This window comes from Xyrauchen texanus, chromosome 10, assembly GCF_025860055.1.
Source record: "Xyrauchen texanus isolate HMW12.3.18 chromosome 10, RBS_HiC_50CHRs, whole genome shotgun sequence".
NCBI lineage: Eukaryota > Metazoa > Chordata > Actinopteri > Cypriniformes > Catostomidae > Xyrauchen > Xyrauchen texanus.
In genome coordinates this window covers 23,866,447-23,889,987 of record NC_068285.1, presented here as the reverse complement: position 1 = coordinate 23,889,987, position 23,541 = coordinate 23,866,447, and the positions used below count along the sequence as shown (strand labels likewise).

At 42.8% G+C, this 23,541-nt stretch overlaps 2 protein-coding genes across 6 annotated transcripts; both read left to right on the top strand.

The window, feature by feature from the left end:
• The first annotated feature begins 1,583 nt into the window (after window positions 1-1,583).
• Window positions 1,584-9,391, top strand: LOC127650857 (U5 small nuclear ribonucleoprotein 40 kDa protein-like). 2 transcript variants are annotated; one of them, XM_052136490.1, is made up of 10 exons: window positions 1,584-1,853; window positions 1,961-2,090; window positions 2,225-2,318; window positions 3,755-3,920; window positions 6,736-6,858; window positions 6,964-7,084; window positions 7,287-7,369; window positions 8,059-8,120; window positions 8,824-8,927; window positions 9,081-9,391. In XM_052136490.1, the coding sequence occupies exons 1-10, from the start codon at window positions 1,743-1,745 to the stop codon at window positions 9,128-9,130; spliced, it is 1,044 nt and encodes a 347-aa protein (XP_051992450.1). In that variant the 5' UTR covers window positions 1,584-1,742; the 3' UTR covers window positions 9,131-9,391. The 2 variants fall into 2 exon arrangements, with proteins under 2 accessions (XP_051992450.1, XP_051992451.1); XM_052136491.1 differs by lacking the exons at window positions 8,824-8,927; window positions 9,081-9,391 and adding exons at window positions 8,245-8,321; window positions 8,435-8,815.
• A 196-nt stretch (window positions 9,392-9,587) lies between these two features.
• LOC127650733 (sodium/potassium-transporting ATPase subunit beta-1-interacting protein 1-like) lies at window positions 9,588-22,880 on the top strand. Of its 4 annotated transcripts, none has more exons than XM_052136340.1 (7): window positions 9,588-10,270; window positions 11,446-11,583; window positions 12,055-12,135; window positions 20,278-20,475; window positions 20,640-20,700; window positions 20,799-20,880; window positions 21,546-22,880. In XM_052136340.1, the coding sequence occupies exons 1-7, from the start codon at window positions 10,103-10,105 to the stop codon at window positions 21,553-21,555; spliced, it is 738 nt and encodes a 245-aa protein (XP_051992300.1). In that variant the 5' UTR covers window positions 9,588-10,102; the 3' UTR covers window positions 21,556-22,880. The 4 variants fall into 4 exon arrangements, with proteins under 4 accessions (XP_051992300.1, XP_051992298.1, XP_051992297.1 ...); XM_052136338.1 differs by having other exon boundaries at window positions 20,640-20,706; XM_052136337.1 differs by lacking the exon at window positions 21,546-22,880 and having other exon boundaries at window positions 20,799-21,309.
• The last annotated feature ends 661 nt before the right edge of the window (window positions 22,881-23,541 follow it).

Genomic DNA, 23,541 nt, shown 5'->3' with positions numbered 1-23,541 from the left:
ACTTACTTCTCTGTCTGCTCCTATGAATGCAACCCATCATAAGAAAGTGTTTCACCGCTGTTCAAATGCACTTTGGATCACATCATTTATATGTATAAATGTTTTCCATCTGAAAGGACTAAATAGTAAATGAAACAAATGACAATAAAATGCAAAGTAATCTCTTCAGTAATCAAAATACTTTTGAATGTAACTGTATCCTAATTACCAATTATTTAAATTGTAACTGTAGTGGAATACAGTTACTAATATTTTGTATTTTACATAATCCGTTACATGTACCTGTTCAGGGTTGGGATGGTGTTCTTTGGCTTGCAAGTCTCACCCTTTTTCCTCCAAACATAACGATGGTCATTATGCCCAAACAGTTACATATTTGTTTTATCAGACCAGAGGACATTTCTCAAAAAAGGAAGATCTTTGTCCGAATGTGCACTTGCAAACTGTAGTCTGGCTTTTTTTTTATGGCAGTTTTGGAGCAGTGGCTTCTTCCTTGTTGAGCAGCCTTTCAGGTTGTCAATGTAGGACTCGTTTTACTGTGGATATAGATACTTGTCTACCTGTTTCCTCCAGCATCTTTACAAGGTTTCTTTCCTGTTGTACTGGGATTGATTACCACTTTTCTTGTGTACTATTGTATGCATAGATGAACGTGGTACCTTCAGGCATTTGGAAATTGCTCCCAAGGATGAATCAGACTTTTTTAAGGTCTTGGATGATTTATTTTGATTTTCACATGATTGTCAAGCAAAGAGTCACTAAATTTGAAGGTAGGCCTTAAAATACATAAACAGGTACACCGCCAATTCAGTACACCTCCTATCAGAATCTAATAGGCTTATTGTCAAAAGGCTTGACATCGTTTTCTGGAATTTTCCAAGCTGATTAAAGGCACAGTTAACTTAGTGTATGTAAAATTCTGACCCACTGGAATTGTGATATAGTCAATTAAAAGTGAAACAATCTGTCTGTAAACAAAAATTTACAAACAGACATCATATCTCCATTAAAATATCTTCGTTTTTGTTCCACGGAAGAAAGTCATAAGAGTTTTAAAAACGACATACGGGTGAGCAAATGATGAGAGAATCGTCATTTTTGGATGAACTATTCCTTTGACCATTGCATCTTGATGCCATCACTATTTTTCAGAGATGCTGTTCATACCACATACCGTATACACCTCTCTATATAGACATATATTGCTTTTTTGGAGAGACGCGCACTGCATTTCATTGGTCTCTGCACAATTACAAAAAACTCTAATCTAAATGCATCTCATGCAAATTTACTGTTTTGTTTTGCAGTCAGTGCCTGATGGGATCAGGTCATACTCATACAACTTTTGATAAAACAACATTATAAACAGAGCGTACGTGCCAAATTTGGGCACTTTTGATCTCAAAATCAGCTTAAAACCTAACTCCTGACATTCTCTTAATTGACCAAATAAACATCACAGCACAACGCATAATGTAAACACGTTTAAAGAACCGCTTTCCGCCTTGTTTTGATCAAACATGAGCACAAACTGACTGCTTATTCCTTCCGGGTCATGGACCAGTAGCCAATAAGATCACGGTTTGTCCGCAACAACCAATCAGAAGGGTTCGTGTAGCTAGATGCGTTTTACTCTGCGAGCGTGCGTACTAGCTTGATGTTGGTGTTAAGCTTGAAAACTCATTCATTAGATAGTTAGTTCAGCTTTGATAGTAAGATCAGATTTGAGTATTTACACAACAATGATCGAACCGAAGAAGCGTGGGGCAGACATGGCAGTTGTTCCGGTTGGTTTGAAGAGACCCCGGACCGAGTTGGTGACCGCAGCTCAGAACCAGCAGCTCTCTGCTATGGTAAAACCTCCTCTAAATATGACCATCTGCAGTCAATGTTAAGGGGGCTTCATCCTCCTACACCACCTGCACAAATATAGAACTGTCTTTCTCTGTGTCTGTATCAGGGTCCCCCGCGCAGCTCCAGTTTGCAGGCTCCTATAATGCTGCTCTCAGGTCATGAAGGAGAAGTTTACTGCTGCAAGTTTCATCCCAATGGAGCCACATTAGCCTCCTCGGGATATGACCGGCTCATCTGTAAGTCATCAGACTATGTCTTAGTCTCACTTTAAATATATATACATTGATCTCCTGCTTTGTGGGTTAAATGTTGATTTATTTATCTGCATGGTTGTTTTTGAATCACTTTTGATTTATTTGTGTTCTTGCAGTACTGTGGAATGTTTATGGAGACTGTGAGAACTATGCGACACTTAAAGGCCACAGTGGAGCTGTGATGGATCTTCACTACAACACAGATGGCAGGTATGTTTGTGTGAGGAATAAACAGGGCTCTCTGCATTATTTACACTGTAGACGGACTGTGCTGAAAGCTTCACTCTTTTGCACTTTCATACAAGCATCATTCTCTCACTGACCCTTACATCTGGTATAAAGATGCATTTCGGGTGATCCAATCACATGTGGTCCGCGCTAAATACAGGTCTAAATCTGGCCGAAAATGTTTTGTGATTGAATCACAAGAACCACATACGGTGGTAGTCAAAAACGCATGTGATCACATCCAGTGCTTGAAGTGGAAGAACAAAAGTGCAGGTACTCTCCTTGTTAGTATTAAACTAGATTTTTTTTTGTGGAAATATAATGTACTCTGATTTTCACAACAGGTTTATTTAAAAATAAGTAAATAACCTTGGGGTTTTATAAAATTAACTTTTTTTTTCTGTATTTATCTTACCAAACACTTTGATTGTAACTAACGTGTTAACATGAAAACAAAACAGTTAATATGTTTATTGGCGGGCCTGGGTAGCTCAGCGAGTATTGATGCTGACTACCACCCCTAGAGTCACGAGTTTGAATCCAGGGAGTGCTGAGTGACTACAGCCAGGTCTCCTAAGCAACCAATTTGGCCTGGTTGCTAGGATGGGTAGTTTCACATCGAGTAACCTCCTCGTGGTCACTATAATGTGGTTCTCACTCAACGATGTGTCCCCGAGATGCATCTTAAAGGAATTGTTCACCCAAAAATGAAATTTCTCTCATGATTTACTCACCCTCATGCATTCCAGATGTGTAGACTTTGGGAAAGACTTTCTTCGCTCTGTAGGTCCTCACAATGCGAGTGTATGGTGGCCAGAATTTTGAAGGTCCAAATATCACATAAAGGTAATCCATACAACTCCAATGGTTGAATCAATGTCTTCTGAAGCGATCCAGTCGATTTTGAGTGATAGCAGACCAAAATGTAACTCATTTTCACTGCACATCTTGACAGCTGTCTCCTTGTCAAATATGATTTCAAGCTCGATTACACTTCCTATAGCGCTATCTAGCATTATCAAGCTGGAAATCATGATCCTGCCTAGAGACTGCCATGGTAAAATTTACAGCGAAAAAGGAGTTATGTTTTGGTTTGTTCTCACTCAAAACTGATTGGATCACTTCAGAAGACCTTAATTAAATCACTGGAGTTGTATGGATTATCTTTATGATGCCTTTATGTGATATTTGGACCTTCAGCGTTCTGCCCACCATTCACTTGCATTGTATGGACATACAGAGCTGAGATATTCTTCTAAAAAAAAAAAAAATTGTGTTCTGTAGAAGAAAGAAAGTCATTCACATCTGGGATGGCATGAGGAGTAAATGATAAGAGAATTTTCATTTTTGGGTGAACTAACCTTTTAATACCAGGTGTAAACGGTGTCACTGATTCAGCCATTATTTGTGTCTTTCAGTCTGCTCTTCTCAGCCAGTACAGACAAGACAGTGTGTGTGTGGGACAGTGAGACAGGGGAGCGTGTGAAGCGTCTGAAAGGTCACACTTCCTTTGTGAACTCCTGTTTTCCGGCTCGACGCGGCCCACAGCTGGCCTGCACAGGCAGTGATGATGGTACTGTGAAGGTAAATATGACTCCCCCAAGTCTAGACTCCAAACTCTCCAGAATTCTGTTACATGTCTTGTCCTCGTGAACCCACAATGAATCTTGAGAGACTGACTTTTCACTCACAGTTTCAGTATGGCCCAGATTATAGAGGAAGTTTTCTTTTAATTAATCAGAATAAACAAAAAATATGTAATCTGGAAAACGAACACTTACAACATGGCTGTAGTATTTGGGTTATTCTTCATGATGTTTTGCTGAGGCTTTCATCCAAAGTGACTTACAACAGTGACTATCCTCCTGGAGCAATCTAGGGTCTGTGGTGATTGCAATTCAGGATTTCTGAACATTTGACTTGGATGCTAGCTCAGATATTTTAACCATTATGCCACCACCACCTTTCAATTTTTGCTGCTAGTTTACAGAGAAAATTGCAGATCATATCTTTCACATAATCACATTTTTATCTTAAACACTGGGACTTGCATAGTCAAAATGAACTTCCTCACTGTTTGGAGAAAAAACATGACATGGTAGTGAAACAAGCTCAGTGGTGCTTTAGTTTGTCGCTTATCATGCATTTTAACGTTGAGAAAAATGTTCAGACAGCTTAAGACCATGATGATTCTCACCTTAACAAGTATTAAGTGTTAAGGGAATAGTTTTGTTAAATGCTGTTTGTGTTCCAGGCTTATAGTGTTGAAAACTTTTAAATATGTCCTCCTTGACACAGTGTTATTATAGTTTTGGATTTTTAGTTCATTTTTATTTCTATTTTATATTATAAATTTCATTACATTTTAGTTTAGTTTTCATTTGTTTGTAGTTTTAATTTTCTTAGTGTTTTGTAGTTTCTTTGTTAGTTTGTATTTTAGTTTTAATTTTTTTTTTTATTGCTCCCAAAGCTGAGTGTTTACTGGTGTAATTTTAAAAAGTCCAACATAATTTCATTTCTCGGGACAATCTTGTTACCTCTATCTAGTGGTATTTTCATGTTTAATGTTGATTGTAAATGTTGCAAATGTTATAATATAGGGTGAATATGGGTAAATTGACTAGGGACATTTAAGTTTGATCCATATTGTATCCGTATGTATTTCCTTAAATTATAATAAATCATTACTAAACTAGTCTTTGGGGAGTGAAAAAAGGAGTAGTTCACCCAAAAAGCTCACCCTCATGGCGTATCAGATGTTATGACTTTCTTCTTGTGAACACAAATGAAGAGTTTTCGAAGAATGTCTCAGCTCTGTAGGTCCATACAATGTCAATAGGGGCAACACTTTGCTTCAAAAGCACATAAAGGCATCATAAAAGTAATGCATACGACTCCAGTGGTTAAATCCATGCCTTCAGAAGAGATATGATAGATGTGGGTGAGAAACAGATCAATATTTATGTCCTTTTTTTTTCTCCCCACTTTGGAATGCCCAATTCCCAATGCGCTCTTAAGTCCTCATGGTGGCGTAGTGACTCACCTCAATCTGGGTGGTGGAGGACAAATCTCAGTTGCCTCTGCATCTGAGATCGTCAATCCGTGCATTTTATCACGGGGCTTGTTGAGCCCGTTACCACAGAGACTTGGCGCATGTGGAGGCTTCATGCTATTCTCTGCGGCATCCACGCACAACTCACCACGCACCCCACCGAGAGTGAGAACCACATTATAGTGACCACAAGGAGGTTACCCCATATGAGACTACCCTCTCTAGCAACCTGGCCTATTTGGTTGCTTAGGAGACCTAGCTGGAGTCACTCAGCACGCCCTGGATACGAACTTGACTCCAGGGGTGGTAGTCAGTGTTTTTTAAGTCCTTTTTTACTGTAAATCTTGACATCAGCAGTCTCCTTGGCAATCATGATTTCAAGCTTGATTATATTTCCCAGCATCATCTAGCATTCTGCGAACTCTAAGTGTAATCGAGCTTGAAATCATTATCGGTCCTGTAGACTGCAATTGCAGGATGTACAGTGAAAAAGGAGTTACATTTTGGTCTGTTCTTATCCAAAACTGATTATTTCACTTCAAAAGGCATGGATTAAACCATTTGCAGATTACTTTTATGCTGCCTTTATGTGCTTTTTTGAAAGCAAAACGTTTTCAAAGTTTTGTACCCTGTTGATTTGTATTGTGAGGCCCTACAGCACTGAGATATTCTTCTAAAAATCTTAATTTGTGCTCCGCAGAAGAAAGCCGTCACATCTGGGATGGTATCGGGTGAATAAGTGACAAGAGAATTTTCATGTTTGGGTGAACTTTGGAATGTGTGGCAGAGCTCATTTCATGACCACTGGTAGGAAAACCAATGGTAAAAAAAAAGACAAATTTTTGTTTAATTTTGTTAAGGTTATATAAAAGTTAAGTTAATGCTATGATATGAATGTGTATAGTAAAATGTACAAATTAATTCCAAATACTTTATAGATATTTTCTAGAGAATTATTTTTCGTCTTTACCAGTACTTCGGTCAAAAGGGGGTCTTCCTAGTATTGAATATTTTTGCTTTTGACTAAGGTAGAAGACATCCTAAGCTTTCTTCAAATGTGTAATGTTAGGTTATTTGGTGTTTGTATCATAATAAAAAGTGTCAAGAAATGTAAAATTTCCAAGTGTCCCACAAAGTGTCCCACTTTGTATGTCTAAAACTAAAATGAATTTGAGAATTTTGATTTTTGTTAGTTTTGGAGTTATGAGAGTATTTGTTTAGTTTCAGTTTTTCACAATAATTTAAATTTTTATTTTTATTTCAGTTAACAAAAATTATTTGAGTTAGTTTTCATTAACAATAATGGCACTGCCTTGACACTTGTCAATAATTCATGTCTTATTGTAGCTTTGGGACATCAGGAAGAAGGCCTCTGTTCACACATTCCAGAATACCTATCAGGTTCTTAGTGTGACATTCAATGACACCAGTGACCAGATCATCTCAGGAGGCATTGACAATGACATAAAGGTCTGTGCATACGCATGCCACAAAAACCCTGCAAATGATTTCCGGGCTCTTTTGATCAAGTCTGTTCTTATTTTTTTTATGTATACCCATGTACTCATGTTGCAGGTGTGGGACTTGAGGCAGAACAAACTGATTTACAGTATGCAGGGTCATGGAGACTCTGTGACAGGACTGTGTCTCAGCTCAGATGGGTCTTACATGCTGTCTAACTCGATGGATAACTCTGGTAAGCGTAAATGTTTCTATGTGTTTTTCACCTTTATTATAATGCATTAATGTGTGTATGACTTCGTACACATGCATGTATCTGAGACACAGTTGTAGAATACTAACCATAGAGATTGCACACAGTGGTTATGCAAGAACACCTTTGGGCTTACTGTATTTTTGCATTTATTGTTTCTATGGTATGTATGTGTTTGAATTAGTGCGTGTCTGGGATATTCGTCCATTTGCACCCAAGGAGAGATGTGTGAAGATCTTTCAGGGAAATGTTCATAACTTTGAGAAGGTAAGCCTGACAATCTCATTTTAAGGAATATTGATTCCCATAAATATACTTATTTTAAAGTTCTATTTACACTTGGTGATTCCTGACAATTAATTATTTGTTCATTAAAGGTAGGTAGATGTTAATCAGGGTTAAATAAGGGGGCCTAGGTAGCTCAGCGAGTATTGATGCTGACTACCACCCCTAGAGTCATGAGTTCGCATCAAGGGCATGCTGAGTGACTCCAGCCAGGTCTCCTAAGCAACCAAATTGGCCCAATTGCTAGGGAGGGTAGAGTCACGTGGGGTAACCTCCTCGTGATCACGATTAGGGGTTCTCTCTCTCAGTGGGGCACGTGGTAAGTTGTGTATGGATCGTGGAGTGTAGCATGAGCCTCCACATGCAGAGTCTCCGTGGTGTCATGCACAATGTGCCACGTGATAAGATGCGTGTATTGACGGTCTCAGAACCAGAGGCAACTGAGACTTGTCCTCCACCACCTGGATTGAGGCGAGTAACCGCACCACCACGAGGATCTACTAAGTATTGGGCATTCCAAATTGGGGAGAAAAAGGGGAGAAAAATAAAATCAGTGTTGCGTTATTACGGTTTTTCATTCTTTCATCAAACAACAAAGACACTAATGTGGCTAACTGGCACTGAAAGGGCAAATAGGTTCTTTGAAAGTTTGTGTTTTTGTGTGTTCTTAGAATCTTCTCAGATGCTCATGGTCTCCTGATGGAAGTAAGATTGCAGCTGGATCTGCTGACAGGTAAGCAGCTTGTTTTTCTAGTGTATACAGTGTTGGTGCAATACGAGTATGTGTAATGTTATGTTTAAAGGAATAGCTCACAGAAAAATGAAACTTATCTCATCATTTACTCCCCCTCATGCAGTCCCAGGAGTATGACTTTCTTTCTTCTGCAGAATACAAAACAAAAATTTTTAGAAGAATATCTCGGCTTTTTATAATGTAAGTGAATGGTGTCCAAAACTTTAAATCTAGGTGTTGTGTAAATCCATCTTCTGAAGTGATGGCTGTGGATGAAAAACGTATCAATATTTAATTATTTTTTTTTTTTACAGAAAATGTCCACTTTCACATTCGTGGCGATTTGCATTTGTAGTGCACCTACTGTGCAGGGAGAAGAATTTACAGTAAAAAAAAGTAAAGGACCTTAATATTGATCTGTTTTTCACCCTCACTTGTCAGATTGCTTCAGAAGATATGGATTTAACACCTGGAGTCTTATGGATTACGTATATGCTCCCATTATGTGCTTTTTGGAGCTTCAAAGTTTAGGACACCATTCACTTGCATTGTGTGGACCTACAGAGCTGAGATATTCTTCTAAAAAATCTTAATTTGGGTTTTACAGAAGAAAGAATGTCATATACATCTAGGATGGGATGATGGTGAGTAAATTAGAGAATTTGGTGAACTATCCCTTAAATGTGATGTGTTTGTGCTTTAGGTTTGTTTATATTTGGGACACAACATCTCGGAGGATCCTTTATAAGCTCCCTGGTCATGCTGGATCTGTCAATGAGGTGGCTTTCCATCCCGAAGAACCCATTGGTAATAAGAAATATTAAATGTTGTATTTTCCTCTAATGTTTTTTCTTGAATAAAAATGAGCTTCAAGCCTTTTTATTCTATACCCATTCTGTGTACCTCTCTGCTACATATGTATTTCCATTTAAATTATTTTCCACTGTTTGTCATCCACAGTTCTTTCTGGATCCAGTGATAAGCGTCTTTTCATCGGAGAGATTCAATAACTGTGTTTGTGAGTGTGTATGGTGTTTTCGTGTGCGACTGTGTTTGAATGGGATAGTAAAAAGAGGATGGGTCATGGGGGATATGATTTGGATTTGGCCATTTTTTTTATATATATTTGGAAAATGACGAACAGTTGTGGGGGAAATGTTGGACTTGATTTTCTATGCTTTTAATAAACTCATTTCCAGATTGTTTGCATTGCCTTTTTTGTGCATAAAATGTAATGATGTTTTAATATACATTAAAATATTGGGAGTATATGTGTATCAATCTATGTAAAATAATAAACTAAACTATATATAAAAAATGTGTTAACTAACTTGCATAAGGATAGTGTGGGATATACTTTGATACATGTGTTTATAACTGCATGGTGATTTTCTTTGTGCGCTCACTACAAACGCCTCGTGTTGTATCGTGTCGAGCTGGAGGCGAGCGTCTGTATGCGGTTGCGCGAGCGGGTTGTAGACTTGCACGAGGGTGTTTGATTTTCACCCACAAACTCATATCCGCTCACCCTCTCGGTGCCAATGTTGATAAAGAGCCGATGGTGCTCGAACTACCAAGCAGGTCTGAGACCACGTACGGTACAACTGCCTCCCCATAGGGTCGGAAAAGCGAATACCGGACAGCACCGCAATTCACAAAGACGCGCTTTGTGTTCCCTACAGTTTTCCACCCCCCGTCTCGCGCTCCGTCTGATGCTTATCATATGATGCTCATTTCTACCAGTTAAGCGTGTTTTCCTCATCTCTCCGCGTATTTCTTATTTCTTTGGTATTTTGGATTATTAACTCCCGGAATTAAGGTGTGGCAGATCCGGAGGATTCGGAACCGCAGCGGGCTGTAACCCTACCTGCTTAGGACGTTTCAATTAGAACAATTCAATCGGACCATCGGCACAGATCTGGTATGATCAGTCTGAAAGCATCGACGCACGGAAGCATGCACACGGCCTGGTGGGCTTCTTGATGTTTTCAAACGGAAACCGTGAAGCAAGACCGAAGAGCGCGCTGGACCTCACCGGGGATTCCGCTTTCTCCCGACGCCTCGCGGGGCCCAAGCCGTGCCTCAAGCGCGAGAGCATGGGTCGGTGCGATGGGAGGTGCGCGCTGGTGGTCATCTGCTGCCTGCAGCTGGTAAGATTGTGCTGGAGAGAAAGTGCTGTTTATGCTCAATGCATGTGAAGTCTCTCCCCAAAAAATGTGTATATGTTGAGGGATTGTGTATAAAAGAGGACAGGGCTTTAATTTGGCCGGAGGATCTAAATTTAGGAGGGTGAAACTGAGGGCTTGTGTCTAATGGGTGTAAAGTGTCCTGGTTCCCATTGAGTCACCGGCATCAACTTTTCCTAAAGGAACCTAATGCCCCAGATATGTATGTGCATGCATGATTTGTTTGTGTACCTCATAAATGAGGTGTGTGGATGAGGGGCTCCAGAGGAAGGGACTCATCTCTCATAGGGCTGGGGCTCCAGGCAGTTTCCATGGAAACAGCTGCAGCAAGGAGCTTTGGGATTACTCCTATGTGAGACCAGGTTTTTATTTATAGTGGTTTTAATGTTTTTGGTTTTTTGGTCTACTAGAGTGCTTTATTGCTGATTCAGGTTGAGCCTCACAATCTGGACAGTCTTTTGAAAGTTTTTTTACAGCAAAAATTCTTATCCAATCATCTGAATTCTTTTAAAATCCATCAATAAATAAATCCTCCAATGCTAACCTTAAAACTTAAATGAGTATGTAAAGTACAAAGCTTGCATGACAGTTTATTGCAGACACAGTTTATTAAAGTCACAATAGACTTTTGCTCCGTCCAGACAATTGGCAGTAAAGCTAAGCTAACTCAACTCATCACTGACTGACATTACGTCTATATTTTATTTTATTTTTATCGCTCTTTGCGTCTCTCTTTGGGGTTGTGTGTGATTAAATGTGCCATGCTGGATGCAGTTAATGTGTTAGATCATTTATTGGAAGGATGCTGCATGTCTCAATTTAAGCTGTGAATTAATAGCCAACAGCACCAGATTTTGTGTACTTTTTCTTTTGCCAACCTAACTTGGGAGTCAGCATCTCAAGCTTGTTGTGCCAGTCTGACACTGGCCAATAAATAAGATGTAAGCTCATTTTGAAGTCTGCAAAGATAGACATTCTGTTGGTGTTTATACGTCTGGCTGTCTGTCTGTATTTGTGCATTTGCACAAGCCTTTATTTATTCATTTAGAAATGTATTGGTGTACACTTCATGAAAGTTTGTTATGTTGGATGTTCATTGAAATTAAACTGTTCATTGTGTGTTCTTTGTTTGTTCATAGGTTGCTGCATTACAGAGGCAGGTGTTTGACTTTCTGGGATATCAGTGGGCTCCCATTCTTGCCAATTTCCTCCATATCATGGCTGTCATTTTAGGAGTGTTTGGAACCATGCAAGTCCGCTCCAGATATCTTATGCTGGTAGGCACATACACATTGTTATTGCTGTATTATATAGGCTATATTATAGTTTAGATGTAACTCAGAATTGTAGTGAGACTTGAGCACATATGTGATTTTACACACACTAAATTTTTTTATGTCATATGTTCTTATTGAAGTGTCACATGATCCCGATAAAATAGTGACTGGTTATTTGAAGTCAACACGTAGCCTAAGTGATGTCAGTGGAAAAGTAGTAATTTCAGAGAAAGTTATTACAATTTGGTTCACGATTATGAATATTTTGTTTTTTGGTTTGAAAAAACATGCACCAATTAATCTTTCACAATTATACATTTTATGCATTTAAGGCAGTAAATAGGGTGAGTTTGGATTTAATTTTGACTTTAAACATTACATAAGTCATGTTTTTCAATGTCTGTCTTTCTCTCTCTCTCTGTGTGTGTGTGTGTGTGTGTGTGTGTGTGTGTGTGTGTGTGTGTGTTCTAGTATGCTGTGTGGCTTCTTGTCTGGGTTGGCTGGAACTCTTTCATCATCTGTTTTTATCTGGAAGTTGGTTACCTGTCACAGGTAGGTGAACTGCACTGTACCGAATCTATGTTATGTCACTGTAGAAACACAACTGTAGCTTGTTGACATGAACACTAGAAAGCTCCTTGAGACTCTAAATCGGTTTATGCGTTTACATGCACTGTGTTATCTGTTTATTCTTTACTCCTGTAAACATGCGGCTTGTTCAGTAAGCAGCTTTATCTACTGGAATGTAATTTCCCTGCAACGCTTGTGTAAATGACAAACAGGCCTCTGACGAATCCTTCGTTATTTTGTAGGCATGTCCTGATACTGGTATCGGTATTGGGTCTGATAACGTGCTCTCACGTACTGGTGTTCATAAAAAAAAGCTCCGATATAATCTGATGTACGAATGCCATTCCGTAAACATTCAGTGCAAAAATTTAAATCACGTTATGTCCAAGTGTGATTTCCATCCATGTGATTATTAAACCGCAAATGTTGCGATTTAATGAGATAAATATATAGTGTGCATGTACTGTGTGCCCCACGTGCCGAGGGCTCCTTGGCTCATACATGGGAAAACACCATCATAAGTGTTTCATGCTCTTTTTGTAGCAGATGACAGTGAGCAGAGCATTCATTAATTTTGTAGTGCGAAGTACATACAGACTACATATTTATTTAATTAAATGGCAGCCTTTTGCGTTTTAATAATCACATTTGGTCATGTAGCGACCTGATTTTCCTACCATCAAAAACGCACAGAAACGAAAAGTGCATCACTCCAAAATAAAAGCTACATTTGAATGGAAAAACAAGAAATATATAAATACTGTAATGTATTCACTTTAATACTACTACAACTACTACTTCTACTACTAATAATAAATCAATAGTAAATTTGTATTATTTAAGCATTATCTCACATATGTGACTCTGATGTTTTATTTTGGATTGTGCTATAAAGTTCTGTATAAAAGCACTTCTTTTGATAAATATAATATATTATTATTTTGAAATTAATGGTTCTATTTTCATTTGATGAAAGTTTTAATGAGTTCATTTATTTAGACACCATTCAATGATAAGATTGAATGAAAAAAAAAAAAAATGGGTATCAGTATCGCAAGTACCGAAAAGGAAGATTCGGTACTCGGTTTTTTCCTAAATGATATCGGTACACCCCTACTATTTTATTCTCTGTGGCTTCGCTTTATTTCCAGATATTCCAGAGGTGTTGCTGTGTTTATTTCTTTAGCTTTTCATCGCAAGCTGCAGCAGAATTGCACTGCAACAGTGGGGATTCCCTCTAACATAAATCTCCAGGATTCTCCAATAGACTTGAGCCTATAAACACAAAAGTGAGGGACAGTTAGTATATTAAATTGGTGTGTATAAATTGGCATATTTAATAGTGTACAGTGTGTGTGCTTTTCCTCTTTTCCACTGTACTGCTAAAAATTTTGAAATCTTTCTGTTGTGTTGACTTGTTTTTGGGCTCCATCCTATGATGTTAGTTAACCGTTCTGTTAGTCACGCACGTGTCCACTCCTCAAAAACTTGTAAGAATGCCGCAAATGCATTTACCTGGCCAAATAAGCAGCATTCTCCAGGCGAAACCAAAGTGTGTTAACCGTTTTCAACACACTTGAGAAAGGAAGCGGCGTAAGGAAAACGGTGTTCTCATTGGCATGACATTTCAGAACACCGCTTTTTGTAAAAACCCTGGAATAAACAGTTCTCTTACGAGAGGTTCTTTCGTATTGCGTAAGCTAGCTTACGCTACGGGAAAGATTAATCTTTTCTGAGATATTGAAGCCAAAAAATTATCCTTAATTTTTGTATCCATTGTCAACGCAGTGCGGCAGCTGCAGACCTTGAGCGGGCTAGCTAGCGAGCTCATAGGTTGCTCTGTGGCAACTTCTGCAGCCTATAGACGAGCTTGGGCGAACTCGCATCCAATGAGAGGCGTCCGCGCGCTCACTGCATCAAAGCCCGCCAAAATGGGCGTGACTAGAGTGCATATAAGCGTAGTTCGTAGGCTGGAACCCTGATTTTCATCTCTTCAGCGAAGCTCTTCGCATCGCTGACCTGGAAGCCGCGTCGCAGTTCGAGGGGCATCAAGCAAGCGTGGACAGCGCTAGAAGAAGCCGGCCGTCTCAGCCACCTTCAGCCATCCTGCGAGCTACGCCATCCGACGACGTATCCTTTTATTCAGCAAGCTAGTTCTCACAAACTATTCACAAAAGAGTACGAGCGTCTTTTTCAAGATGCCTCGCTCCACTTGCGCCTCATGTCGCGCCCTTCTCAGCACAGGAGACCGCCACATCATCTGCGCTCTCTGCCTGGGACTGGGGCACGCAGAGCTCGCCCTCACTGAGGGCGGATGCGATTTCTGCGAGGAGCTACCGATGTCGACCCTGCAGGCTCGACTCGAAGCGCTCAAAGCAGAACCCGCCGCGCCGCCTTACCTTCAGCCGCGCAGGAAGAAGCGCCGCTCACAAAGGCTGCCGGAAACTGGTTGAAGCGACTGCCTCGCCGGAGCCTCTCCCTCGAGCATCGCTTTCACCCTTCCCGTCCCCCCGGGACGCGCAGTTGCCGCCGAGCGGCCGCACTGCTGCCATCTCGGATGACGAGGCGGAGGATAAGGGCCGCTGTTCCATCATGGCTTCGGACAGCGAGGAGTGGTCAGGCTCCCAAGCCGCCTCCTCGGCCCAGGAATCCAGCAGGACCCGCGCCGGAGTCGAAGGGGAGTTAACACGCCTCCTCACACAGGCCGTCGACCGCCTCGGGTTCGAGTGGTCACCGCCCCTGAGCAGGCACCCAACAGACTCGACGGCTGCTTTCTTCAAAGCCATCGCCGCTCTACACCTGCAGCCCGGGCCGCTCCCTTCCTGCCGGAATTACATACGGAGCTTGCAAAGTCGTGGAACGCTCCTTTTTCAGCCAGGACCCGTTCCCACGTCTCCACCTCTCTCGCGTCGGTGGACGGCGCCACTGAGAGAGGCTACTCCTCCATCCCCCCGGTCGAGGACTCGGTAGCAGCACACCTTTGTCCGCCCTCCGCGAGATCGCGTTCCAAGCCTGTACTCCCGTCTAAGGCCTGCAGAGCGACTTCCGCCTATGTTGGCTGCGCCTATTCCGCCACCGGCCAAGCCGCATCTGCTCTGCACTCAATGGCCGTTTTACAGATCCTACAAGCAGACCTTCTTCGGGAGTGGGATGAGAAAGGCAGGCACCCAGAGGCTGTTACTGATCTACGAAGCGTGACAGACCTCGCCCTTCGTGCTACCAAAGCTGCAGCCCAAGCTCTAGGAAAGTGCATGGCCTCGCTGACTGTGACCGAGAGACACTTATGGCTAACACTAGCCGACATGGGAGAAGCAGAGCGCTCCACGTTCCTCAACGCAACGCTCTCTCCGACCGGTCTCTTCGGCTCTGCGGTGAGTGGCATTGTTGACCGCTTCTCAGAAGTCCAGAAAGCCACCCAAGCCATGAACCTCTTCCTGCCGCGTCGCGCTAGCTCCTCTGCAGGCCGCTCACGTGATCAGCCTCCTGCACGAGCCTCTTCACAGCGCTCAGTTCAACAAACTCAGACTTCTCAGCATCGACAGGGCGGCCGCCCTCGATCGCGCTCAGACAGCCGCCGCAGACCGCCGCCCTCCCGCGGGCCTCGATTTAAGGTAACGCTGAAACCAGAGCAACCGAAGTCTTCCTAACTTTGTTGAACAAACGACGGCTCAGTCCCGCCGCGGCCGGACCACCGTCAAAGCTTTGCCCCCTGTCAGTCCCCTTCTCTCAGGCTACTACAGTGGTGAATTTAGCAGCCAACAAGCCGGTGACACTGCCCGCTTGCTCTGCACTCAAACGCCGTTTTCACGGCGACCCAAATAAATCTTGTAAAGAGCAAACATGTCTTATGTGTAGAAAAAGTGCCCACAACCCAGTGTTCAGCCCCTACACACAAGCATAACACATCCCGTGCCCCTATCAGAGCACGCTCTCATAAAGCGATTACTGAACCGCTCGAGCGTCAGAGTCAATGAAGGCGCCCACAAATGCGTCTGCGGCGCCCATTCTCTGCCCGCTCTGTCACACGACCAGCCCTATGTGTAGAAAATGTGCCCACAATCCAGTGTTCACTTCTGCACACAAGCACTGCATGTCTCGTGTCCCCACCAGAGCACGCTCACATAAAGCGGTTACGAACCGCTCGAGCGTCAGAGTCAATGAAGGCGCCCACAAATGCGTGCTCGCGCCCATTCTCTGCCCGCTCTGTTACACGGCCAGCAAACATTCCTCTGTGTGTAAGTCCTGTGCCCATGACTATGGTTGCGCATCACGTAACAGATGTGACTCTTTCCCCATTTATTCCAATCGGGTAGTCACTCACAAAACAGCCTGTTCATGCTGTCTGCGAGCAATCATGCATGAACACACTAAATGCGCTCACACATTTTGTTCAGCGCTCTGTGTGCGGCAATCAGAGCGAATTGGCCATTCACCCTCTAGCGTTACGCTTCAAAGCGTGGGAAGCTATTCCAGGGATATCCAAGTGGGTGTTAAGCACAATACAACAGGGCTATTTGCTACAGTTCGATCGCCGCCCTCCTCGCTTCAGAGCTGGCTCGAAACCACTGTGAACACGGAAGCAGCGTGCATGCTTCGTTCAGAAATAGCAAGCCTTCTGTGCAAAAGGGCCATAGAAAAAGTGCCACCCTCTCTAAGCGAGTCGGGGCTTTACAGCCGTTATTTTCTTGTTCCCAAGAAAGACGGCAGCCTCAGACCCATATTAGATCTCAGGGTTTTGAACAAGGTGCTTGCATAAAGACCGTTCAAAATGCTTACAATCAGGAAACTCCTCGCGCATGTGCGCCAGGGGGACTGGTTTATTTCTCTCGATCTGAAAGATGCATACTTTCAGATTCAGATAAATCCCGTCACAGGCCATTCTTGAGATTCGCCGACGGCCAGGTTTATCAATACACCGTCCTTCCGTTCGGCCTGTCCTTAGCACCCCGTACTTTCACGAAGTGCATGGATGCTGCGCTCGCACCCCTGCGGAGTCAGGGTTTGCGAATTCTGAACTATTTGGACGACTGGCTGATTATGGCTCAGTCACATATGGAGCTTCTGTCTCACAGAGCAGTTCTCCTCAGCCATCTGAACAGTTTGGGTCTTGCAGTCAATTGGACCAAGAGCTCACTACAGCCCAGTCAGACCATTTCCTTCCTGGGAATAGAACTAGATTCCGTGGCAATGACGGCTTGCTTATCTACACAGCGCGCACGCCGTGTTCAGCGACTAGCCGCATCTTTTCAGATGAACAGCCTCACGCCTCTGAAGAAATTCCAGAGAGTGCTAGGTTACATGGCCTCAGCCGCAGCAGTACTTCAGCTGGGTTTACTGCACATCGCCCGCTTCAGCATTGGCTAAACACCGGCGTCTCGCCGGGCTTGGGCTACAGGCCGCCAGCCCATCAAGGTGACTCAGACCTGTATATCAGCTCTGCAGCCCTGGACAGTGGCCGAATGGTATCAGCGGGGAGTGACAATGGGAGCTGTATCTCGCCGAAAAGTCATCTCGACAGACACGTCCAACACGGGTTGGGGCGCGGTTTGCGAGGGCTCTCCGGTTTTCGGCCTATGGTCAGTTCAGGAAAAGCTCCTTCACATAAATTGTCTGGAAATGATAGCGGTCGAGTACGCGCTCGTGCGCTTTCTCCCGGTCATTCAGGGTCACCGCGTCCTGGTCCGTTCGGACAACAGATCTGTGGTATCCTACCTAAACCGTCAGGGCGGTGTCAGATCCAGGAACCTCTTCCATCTGACGAAACGCATACTGAGTTGGTCCCAGTGCCACCTGCGCTCGCTGAGGGCGACGCACATGCCAGGCCACCTGAACGACGGCCCGGACAGACTGTCCAGAGACAATATTCCCCCAGGGGAATGGTCCCTGCATGCTCAAACAGTCCAGACGTTATGGCACCTATTCGGCAGAGCAGAGATAGACCTCTTTGCGTCCAAAGAGAACTCTCACTGCCCAATATTTTCTTGGCGAGGACGCTGGCCCAGGACTGGCCCAGACGCCCGCTTACGCCTTCCCTCCCATCTCGCTATTGCCACAGGTAATGCAGAGGATCAGGAAGCGCGTCACTCGGTGCTCCTCATAGCCCGCGTTGGGAGAATCAGACATGGTTCCCGGAGCTTACGCAGCTGTCACTGACAGCGCCGTGGCCCATCCCAGTGAGAGCAGATCTCCTCTCTCAAGCTCGCGGCACAATCTGGCATCCCCACCCAGAGCGCTGGGCTGCATGCGTGGGTGATCAACGACTACCCGTCGCTCTGCCAGAAGGAGTAATAAACACCATCATACACGCTAGAGCCCCTTCCACGAGAAGACTCTATGCGTCAAAATGGTCTGTGTTCTCAAAATGGTGCACCGACAGAGACCTGGACCCGCGGACATGTGGGGTGTCGTCGCTGCTCGTATTTCTACAAGAGCTGCTGGATAAGGGCAGATCCCCATCCACGCTCAAAGTGTATGTGGCGGCCGTTGCGGCGTTCGCTGAACCCCTGCACGGCCAGTCATGGGGTAAAAGCGAGCTGGTCATCTGCTTCCTCAGGGGAGCTAGAAGGATGAACCCCCGCGCCCCCATCGGTTCCTATCTGGGATCTTTCTATAGTTCTCGAAACTATGAAAGCCCCCTTTCGAACCACTTCAATCCGTGGATTTGAAATACCTTTCACTCAAAACCGTTTTTCTGACTGCCCTGTCATCAGTCAAACGTGTGGGAGACCTTCACGCGCTGTCTGTCAGCGCTGCGTGTCTTGAGTTTGGACCAAGTGACTCCAAGGTCATTTTAAAGCCTAGACACGGCTATGTTCCCAAGGTGATCGGTACTCCTTTCAGAGCACAGGTCATTTCCCTATCGGCGCTGCCAGCATCCGATAGCTGAACGCGACGCCAATCTCCTTTGCCCGGTCAGAGCACTGAGATTGTATACTGCGCGCTCCACCGCTTTCAGACGCTCTGAGCAGCTTTTCGTTTCGTTCGAGGGCGCACCAAAGGTCTCGCCGCCTCGAAACAGACACTATCTAGATGGATAGTGGACGCTATTGCTGCTGCATACGCGTCAAAAGACCTGCCATGCCCGTTGGGCATTAGGGCTCACTCCACTAGAGGCATGGCATCCTCGTGGGCATGGTCCAGCGGGATTTCCATTCACGACATATGTGTGGCAGCGGGATGGACTTCCCCCTCCACCTTTGTCAGATTTTACAATATGGAAGTGCCCGCTCTGCAGGCAAAACTACTAGCGGTTTAATACGCTACAGCTCCCCTGGTGAGCTGCACTGATGGGACACATTCCACACAGACCGGCACCGCCGCTGTGTCGTTCCCTTCCCACTATGTGCTTATGTTTTACACAATCAATGACCCGCATTCTTGCCGGCCAAATATTATTTTCCCACTCATAAGGGTTCCCCCGGGTCCCCCCTTCATTCCCTGGGGCTCATACAGTGGATGCTTGGCGCGCACGGCGTTGACAATGGGTTCCCATAGCGTAAGCTAGCTTACGCAATACGAGAGAACCTCTCGTAAGAGAACGTATCGGTTACCTAACGTAACCTCGGTTCTCTCTAGATGAGGGAACGAGTATTGGGTAGCCGGCCGTGCTCGCGCCACGAGCGACTTTTCGCTTCAGTCAATGAAAACCAGGGTTCCAGCCTACGAACTACGTTTATATGCACTCTAGTCACGCCCATTTTGGCGGGCTTTGATGCAGTAAGCGCGCGGACACCTCTCATTGGATGCGAGTTCGCCCAAGCTCGTCTATAGGCTGCAGCAGTTGCCACAGAGCAACCTATGAGCTCGCTAGCTAGCCCGCTCAAGGTCTGCAGCTGCCGCACTGCGTTGACAATGGATACAAAAATTAAGGATAATTTTTTGGCTTCAATATCTCAGAAAAGATGAATCTTTCCCGTAGCGTAAGCTAGCTTACGCAATACTCGTTCCCTCATCTAGAGAGAACGGAGGTTACGTTAGGTAACCGATACGTTTTCTTAAGTGCATGTAAACTTGGTCTATGGTAATTGATAAATGTTAGATTTAATCCATTGTTATGCTTTGTTATTAAAAATTGTATATGAAAACCTTTAATGATCACTGATTATGTTTGCTGTATTTGTGTAGGATCGGGATTTCCTGATGACATTTAACACATCACTTCATCGTTCCTGGTGGATGGAGAATGGGCCTGGTTGCTTAGTTACACCAGTGCCTGACTCGCCATTGGCCCCTCAGGATCATCATGTGATCACTGTCAGTGGCTGCCTGCTGGACTACCAATACATTGAAGTGGTCAGCTCAGCCTTGCAAGTGTTCCTTGCAGTGAGTGCACAAATTTTGCCTCTTTCTTTTTCAGGTTCTCTCTTTCACTTGCTTTCTAAAGCATGTTTGTTAGGAGGAGGAAACAGAGGACTACTGAGCCAATTAAATCACAGTCAATTGCATAAAAGCATACATACTTATACATTATTTATTTTTTGTTTCAGCTGTTTGGATTTGTCTATGCCTGGTATGTTAGTAAAGTCTTCCTTGATGATGAGGACAGCTGTAAGTGTATGTGTGTGTGTTTGTGCTGATGACAAGGGCTACAAAATTATTTTCTCACATTAATGTGCTTGGGCTTGATACTTGTCTCTCTGTCACAGTCGATTTCATTGGTGGATTTGACACTTATGGATACCAGCCTCCACAGAAGAGTTCTCACTTACAGCTGCAGCCTCTCTATACGCAAGTACACATATCTACATGTGGTCTATACTCTGTACTATGAAAAACTATTCTTTATAAAACCCAGAGGCAGAGAGTCTTGACAAGTAATGCCTTTTATGACCTAGAAATGTCCCGTGTATAGTTTGTAACAATGGAATACTAGCTTACTACGTTAAATACTATGCAGTTATATACTGTGTACTGCCTACTATTTAAATAAATAGTACATTATTTAACGATAATTGAAACTCCTATCGCATTTTATTTCAGCATGTGGTGTCCAGTTTACATATTGGATATGAAAATGGTTATTTTGTATTTTTAATTCAATTTTATGTATAAAAAAAAAATTACATTTGGAAATGCAATCAAATATTAAGTCAAGAAAGAAATTGAAGCTGATATTAGTTATGGTTCATTCATCACACTGGAAATTACAACAATTACATTGTTTCCCCCACATTGTGCGCTATTGTATGCTGTACATTTAAGTAAATGTAGTAGGTCATCCAGGTATATTGTGCATACAGAGAATGTGCATACTGTGCACAGTATTCATACCACGTATTCTGTAGGAATAGTAATTTGTATTGTAGTATGCTATTTTGTAGCCTTCTGCTTTCAAAACTTTTCAGAAATGTTGTTTGTCTGGTTATACATTTGTATGTTTTTCTCATATCTAGGGCTGGATAGAAACCAAGCGAAACAACTGCCTCAGATGAAGTCCTATGGGTATGGTCTACCAGCTTCAACATATGTTCGACCAGCTTCAACGTCTGTGTGTCTCAAACTTTGTCTCCCTCTACTGGAGAAAATATATAGTAAACCACCGCAGGCGTGTGTGTGACAGAATGAGAGAGAGGACCAGCAAATGGACACAACTACAAGATGCTTAAGCCTCATTGAGACAAGCATTATTAAACAGGACTTGAAGATGGTAACAGATCTTCTGTACATGTGTTAAAGTGTGCGCACCAGCACATAGGCCTTTGTATATGTTTGTGTACTCACAAATCGGCCAACCTTTGACCCAGGTAATATTTGAACACATCCCAGAGCTTCTCACTCACGCACGGAGGAGAGAGATAATTTGTACTCTGATATAAGACGCTATCATGTTATGTGTTAGATGAATGTTTTAGGTTGGGTAGATGTGTATTTGGGGAATGCAGTAGGACTTTGTGCATGTAAGAATCACAATAGAAGAATCGTGCCTCTGGGTTGCCCTCACATCAGCGTACTTGTGTGGGTGTCTCTGATTGTGTTGATGTACACGGACAAATTTTTATATGTTCTCCTGCACCTGATGCATAATGTGACTAGCCATAAATGTTTATTTGAAAATAACTTTAGAATGAATGTATGTTAACATCCAATACTTGTTTCTGGAAGGATGTGTTTTGTGTGAGAAAAAAAGCGATTGGGTGTGTGAGGGATATGCCTGATGGGTGGGGACAGTTCAGCATAAACTCTTTCTAGATTATTCTTTGTTTTGCTCACTTGTGTATATACACCACAGAGGGTATATGTGAAACAAAGGACCATTTTTATTCACAAGTATTTGGATATCGGTCTCAGGTTTATGTCTCTCCTACGTTTATAAATCTTGCACTCTCTTGAGACCTGTGATTCAGATAGGAGGATAATAGACTTTTGCTCTTTAGACAAAGGCAGTTATGTTGGGTCCACACAGCTACAGCCTGTTAACTTTTATAAAGGATTTTAAATTAGAACGTTTTGCCAAAAAACAAGAAAAATTTGGAAAGTGGAGATTTATAGTACTTTATAAATTATCTGTTTCTCACTCACACCTATCCTATTGCCTCTGAAGACATGGATTTAAACACTTGAGGGGTATGGAATACTTTTAAGCTACTTTATGTGCTTTTTGGGGCTTCAAAGTTCTGGCCACTATTCACTTGCATTGAATGGAACAACTGAGCTGAGAGGTGTTCAGCAGATGAAAGAAAGTCATACACATCTGGGATGGCATTAGGGTGAGTAAATGAGATGATTTGCTTTTCTGGGTGAAATATTCCTTTGACAATTTAATGCAAGTACTTTTATTTAGCTAGACCTGTAAAAGACTATTGGCAAAATAATTAATATTTGCCTAGCATGGCATACTGAATATGTACTGACATGATTTATCTGGGAAACTTGACCATTGTCTGATAACCTGTTGATATCTCGTAATAAGAAGAAAAAAAAACGTTAAAAGAATTAACTACTCTAATTTTGTTAAGCATCATTTTAGCACTATATGTCTTGGTTTATATAGCACTTACGGTTGAACCCTGATATTACAATGGATGTGTGCTTCAAAATCTCATCCGCATACTTCTTGCCTACTCTTTTATGAATACATTAGAGTATTCTGATACCGTACGCCAATCGACACACTGTATTTGGCTTACTATATAGTAGAGAAGTATACATATTTCGATGCAGCCTTAGTATCTAAAGAATAAGTAATAGTATTTTATAAAGATAGTCACTATTTGACTAATAACAAAAAAATCAACACTAGGACGATTTAAAGAAATTAATGTTAAAAGAGCTTGCCAACATTTTTAGAGGTAGAACAGTTATTTAGTAAAAACAAAAAGTGCTTAGGGGAACAAATGCTTCATTTGTACGTGTACATCTAGTGTTAGAACAGTAAAGTACTTTGTTATT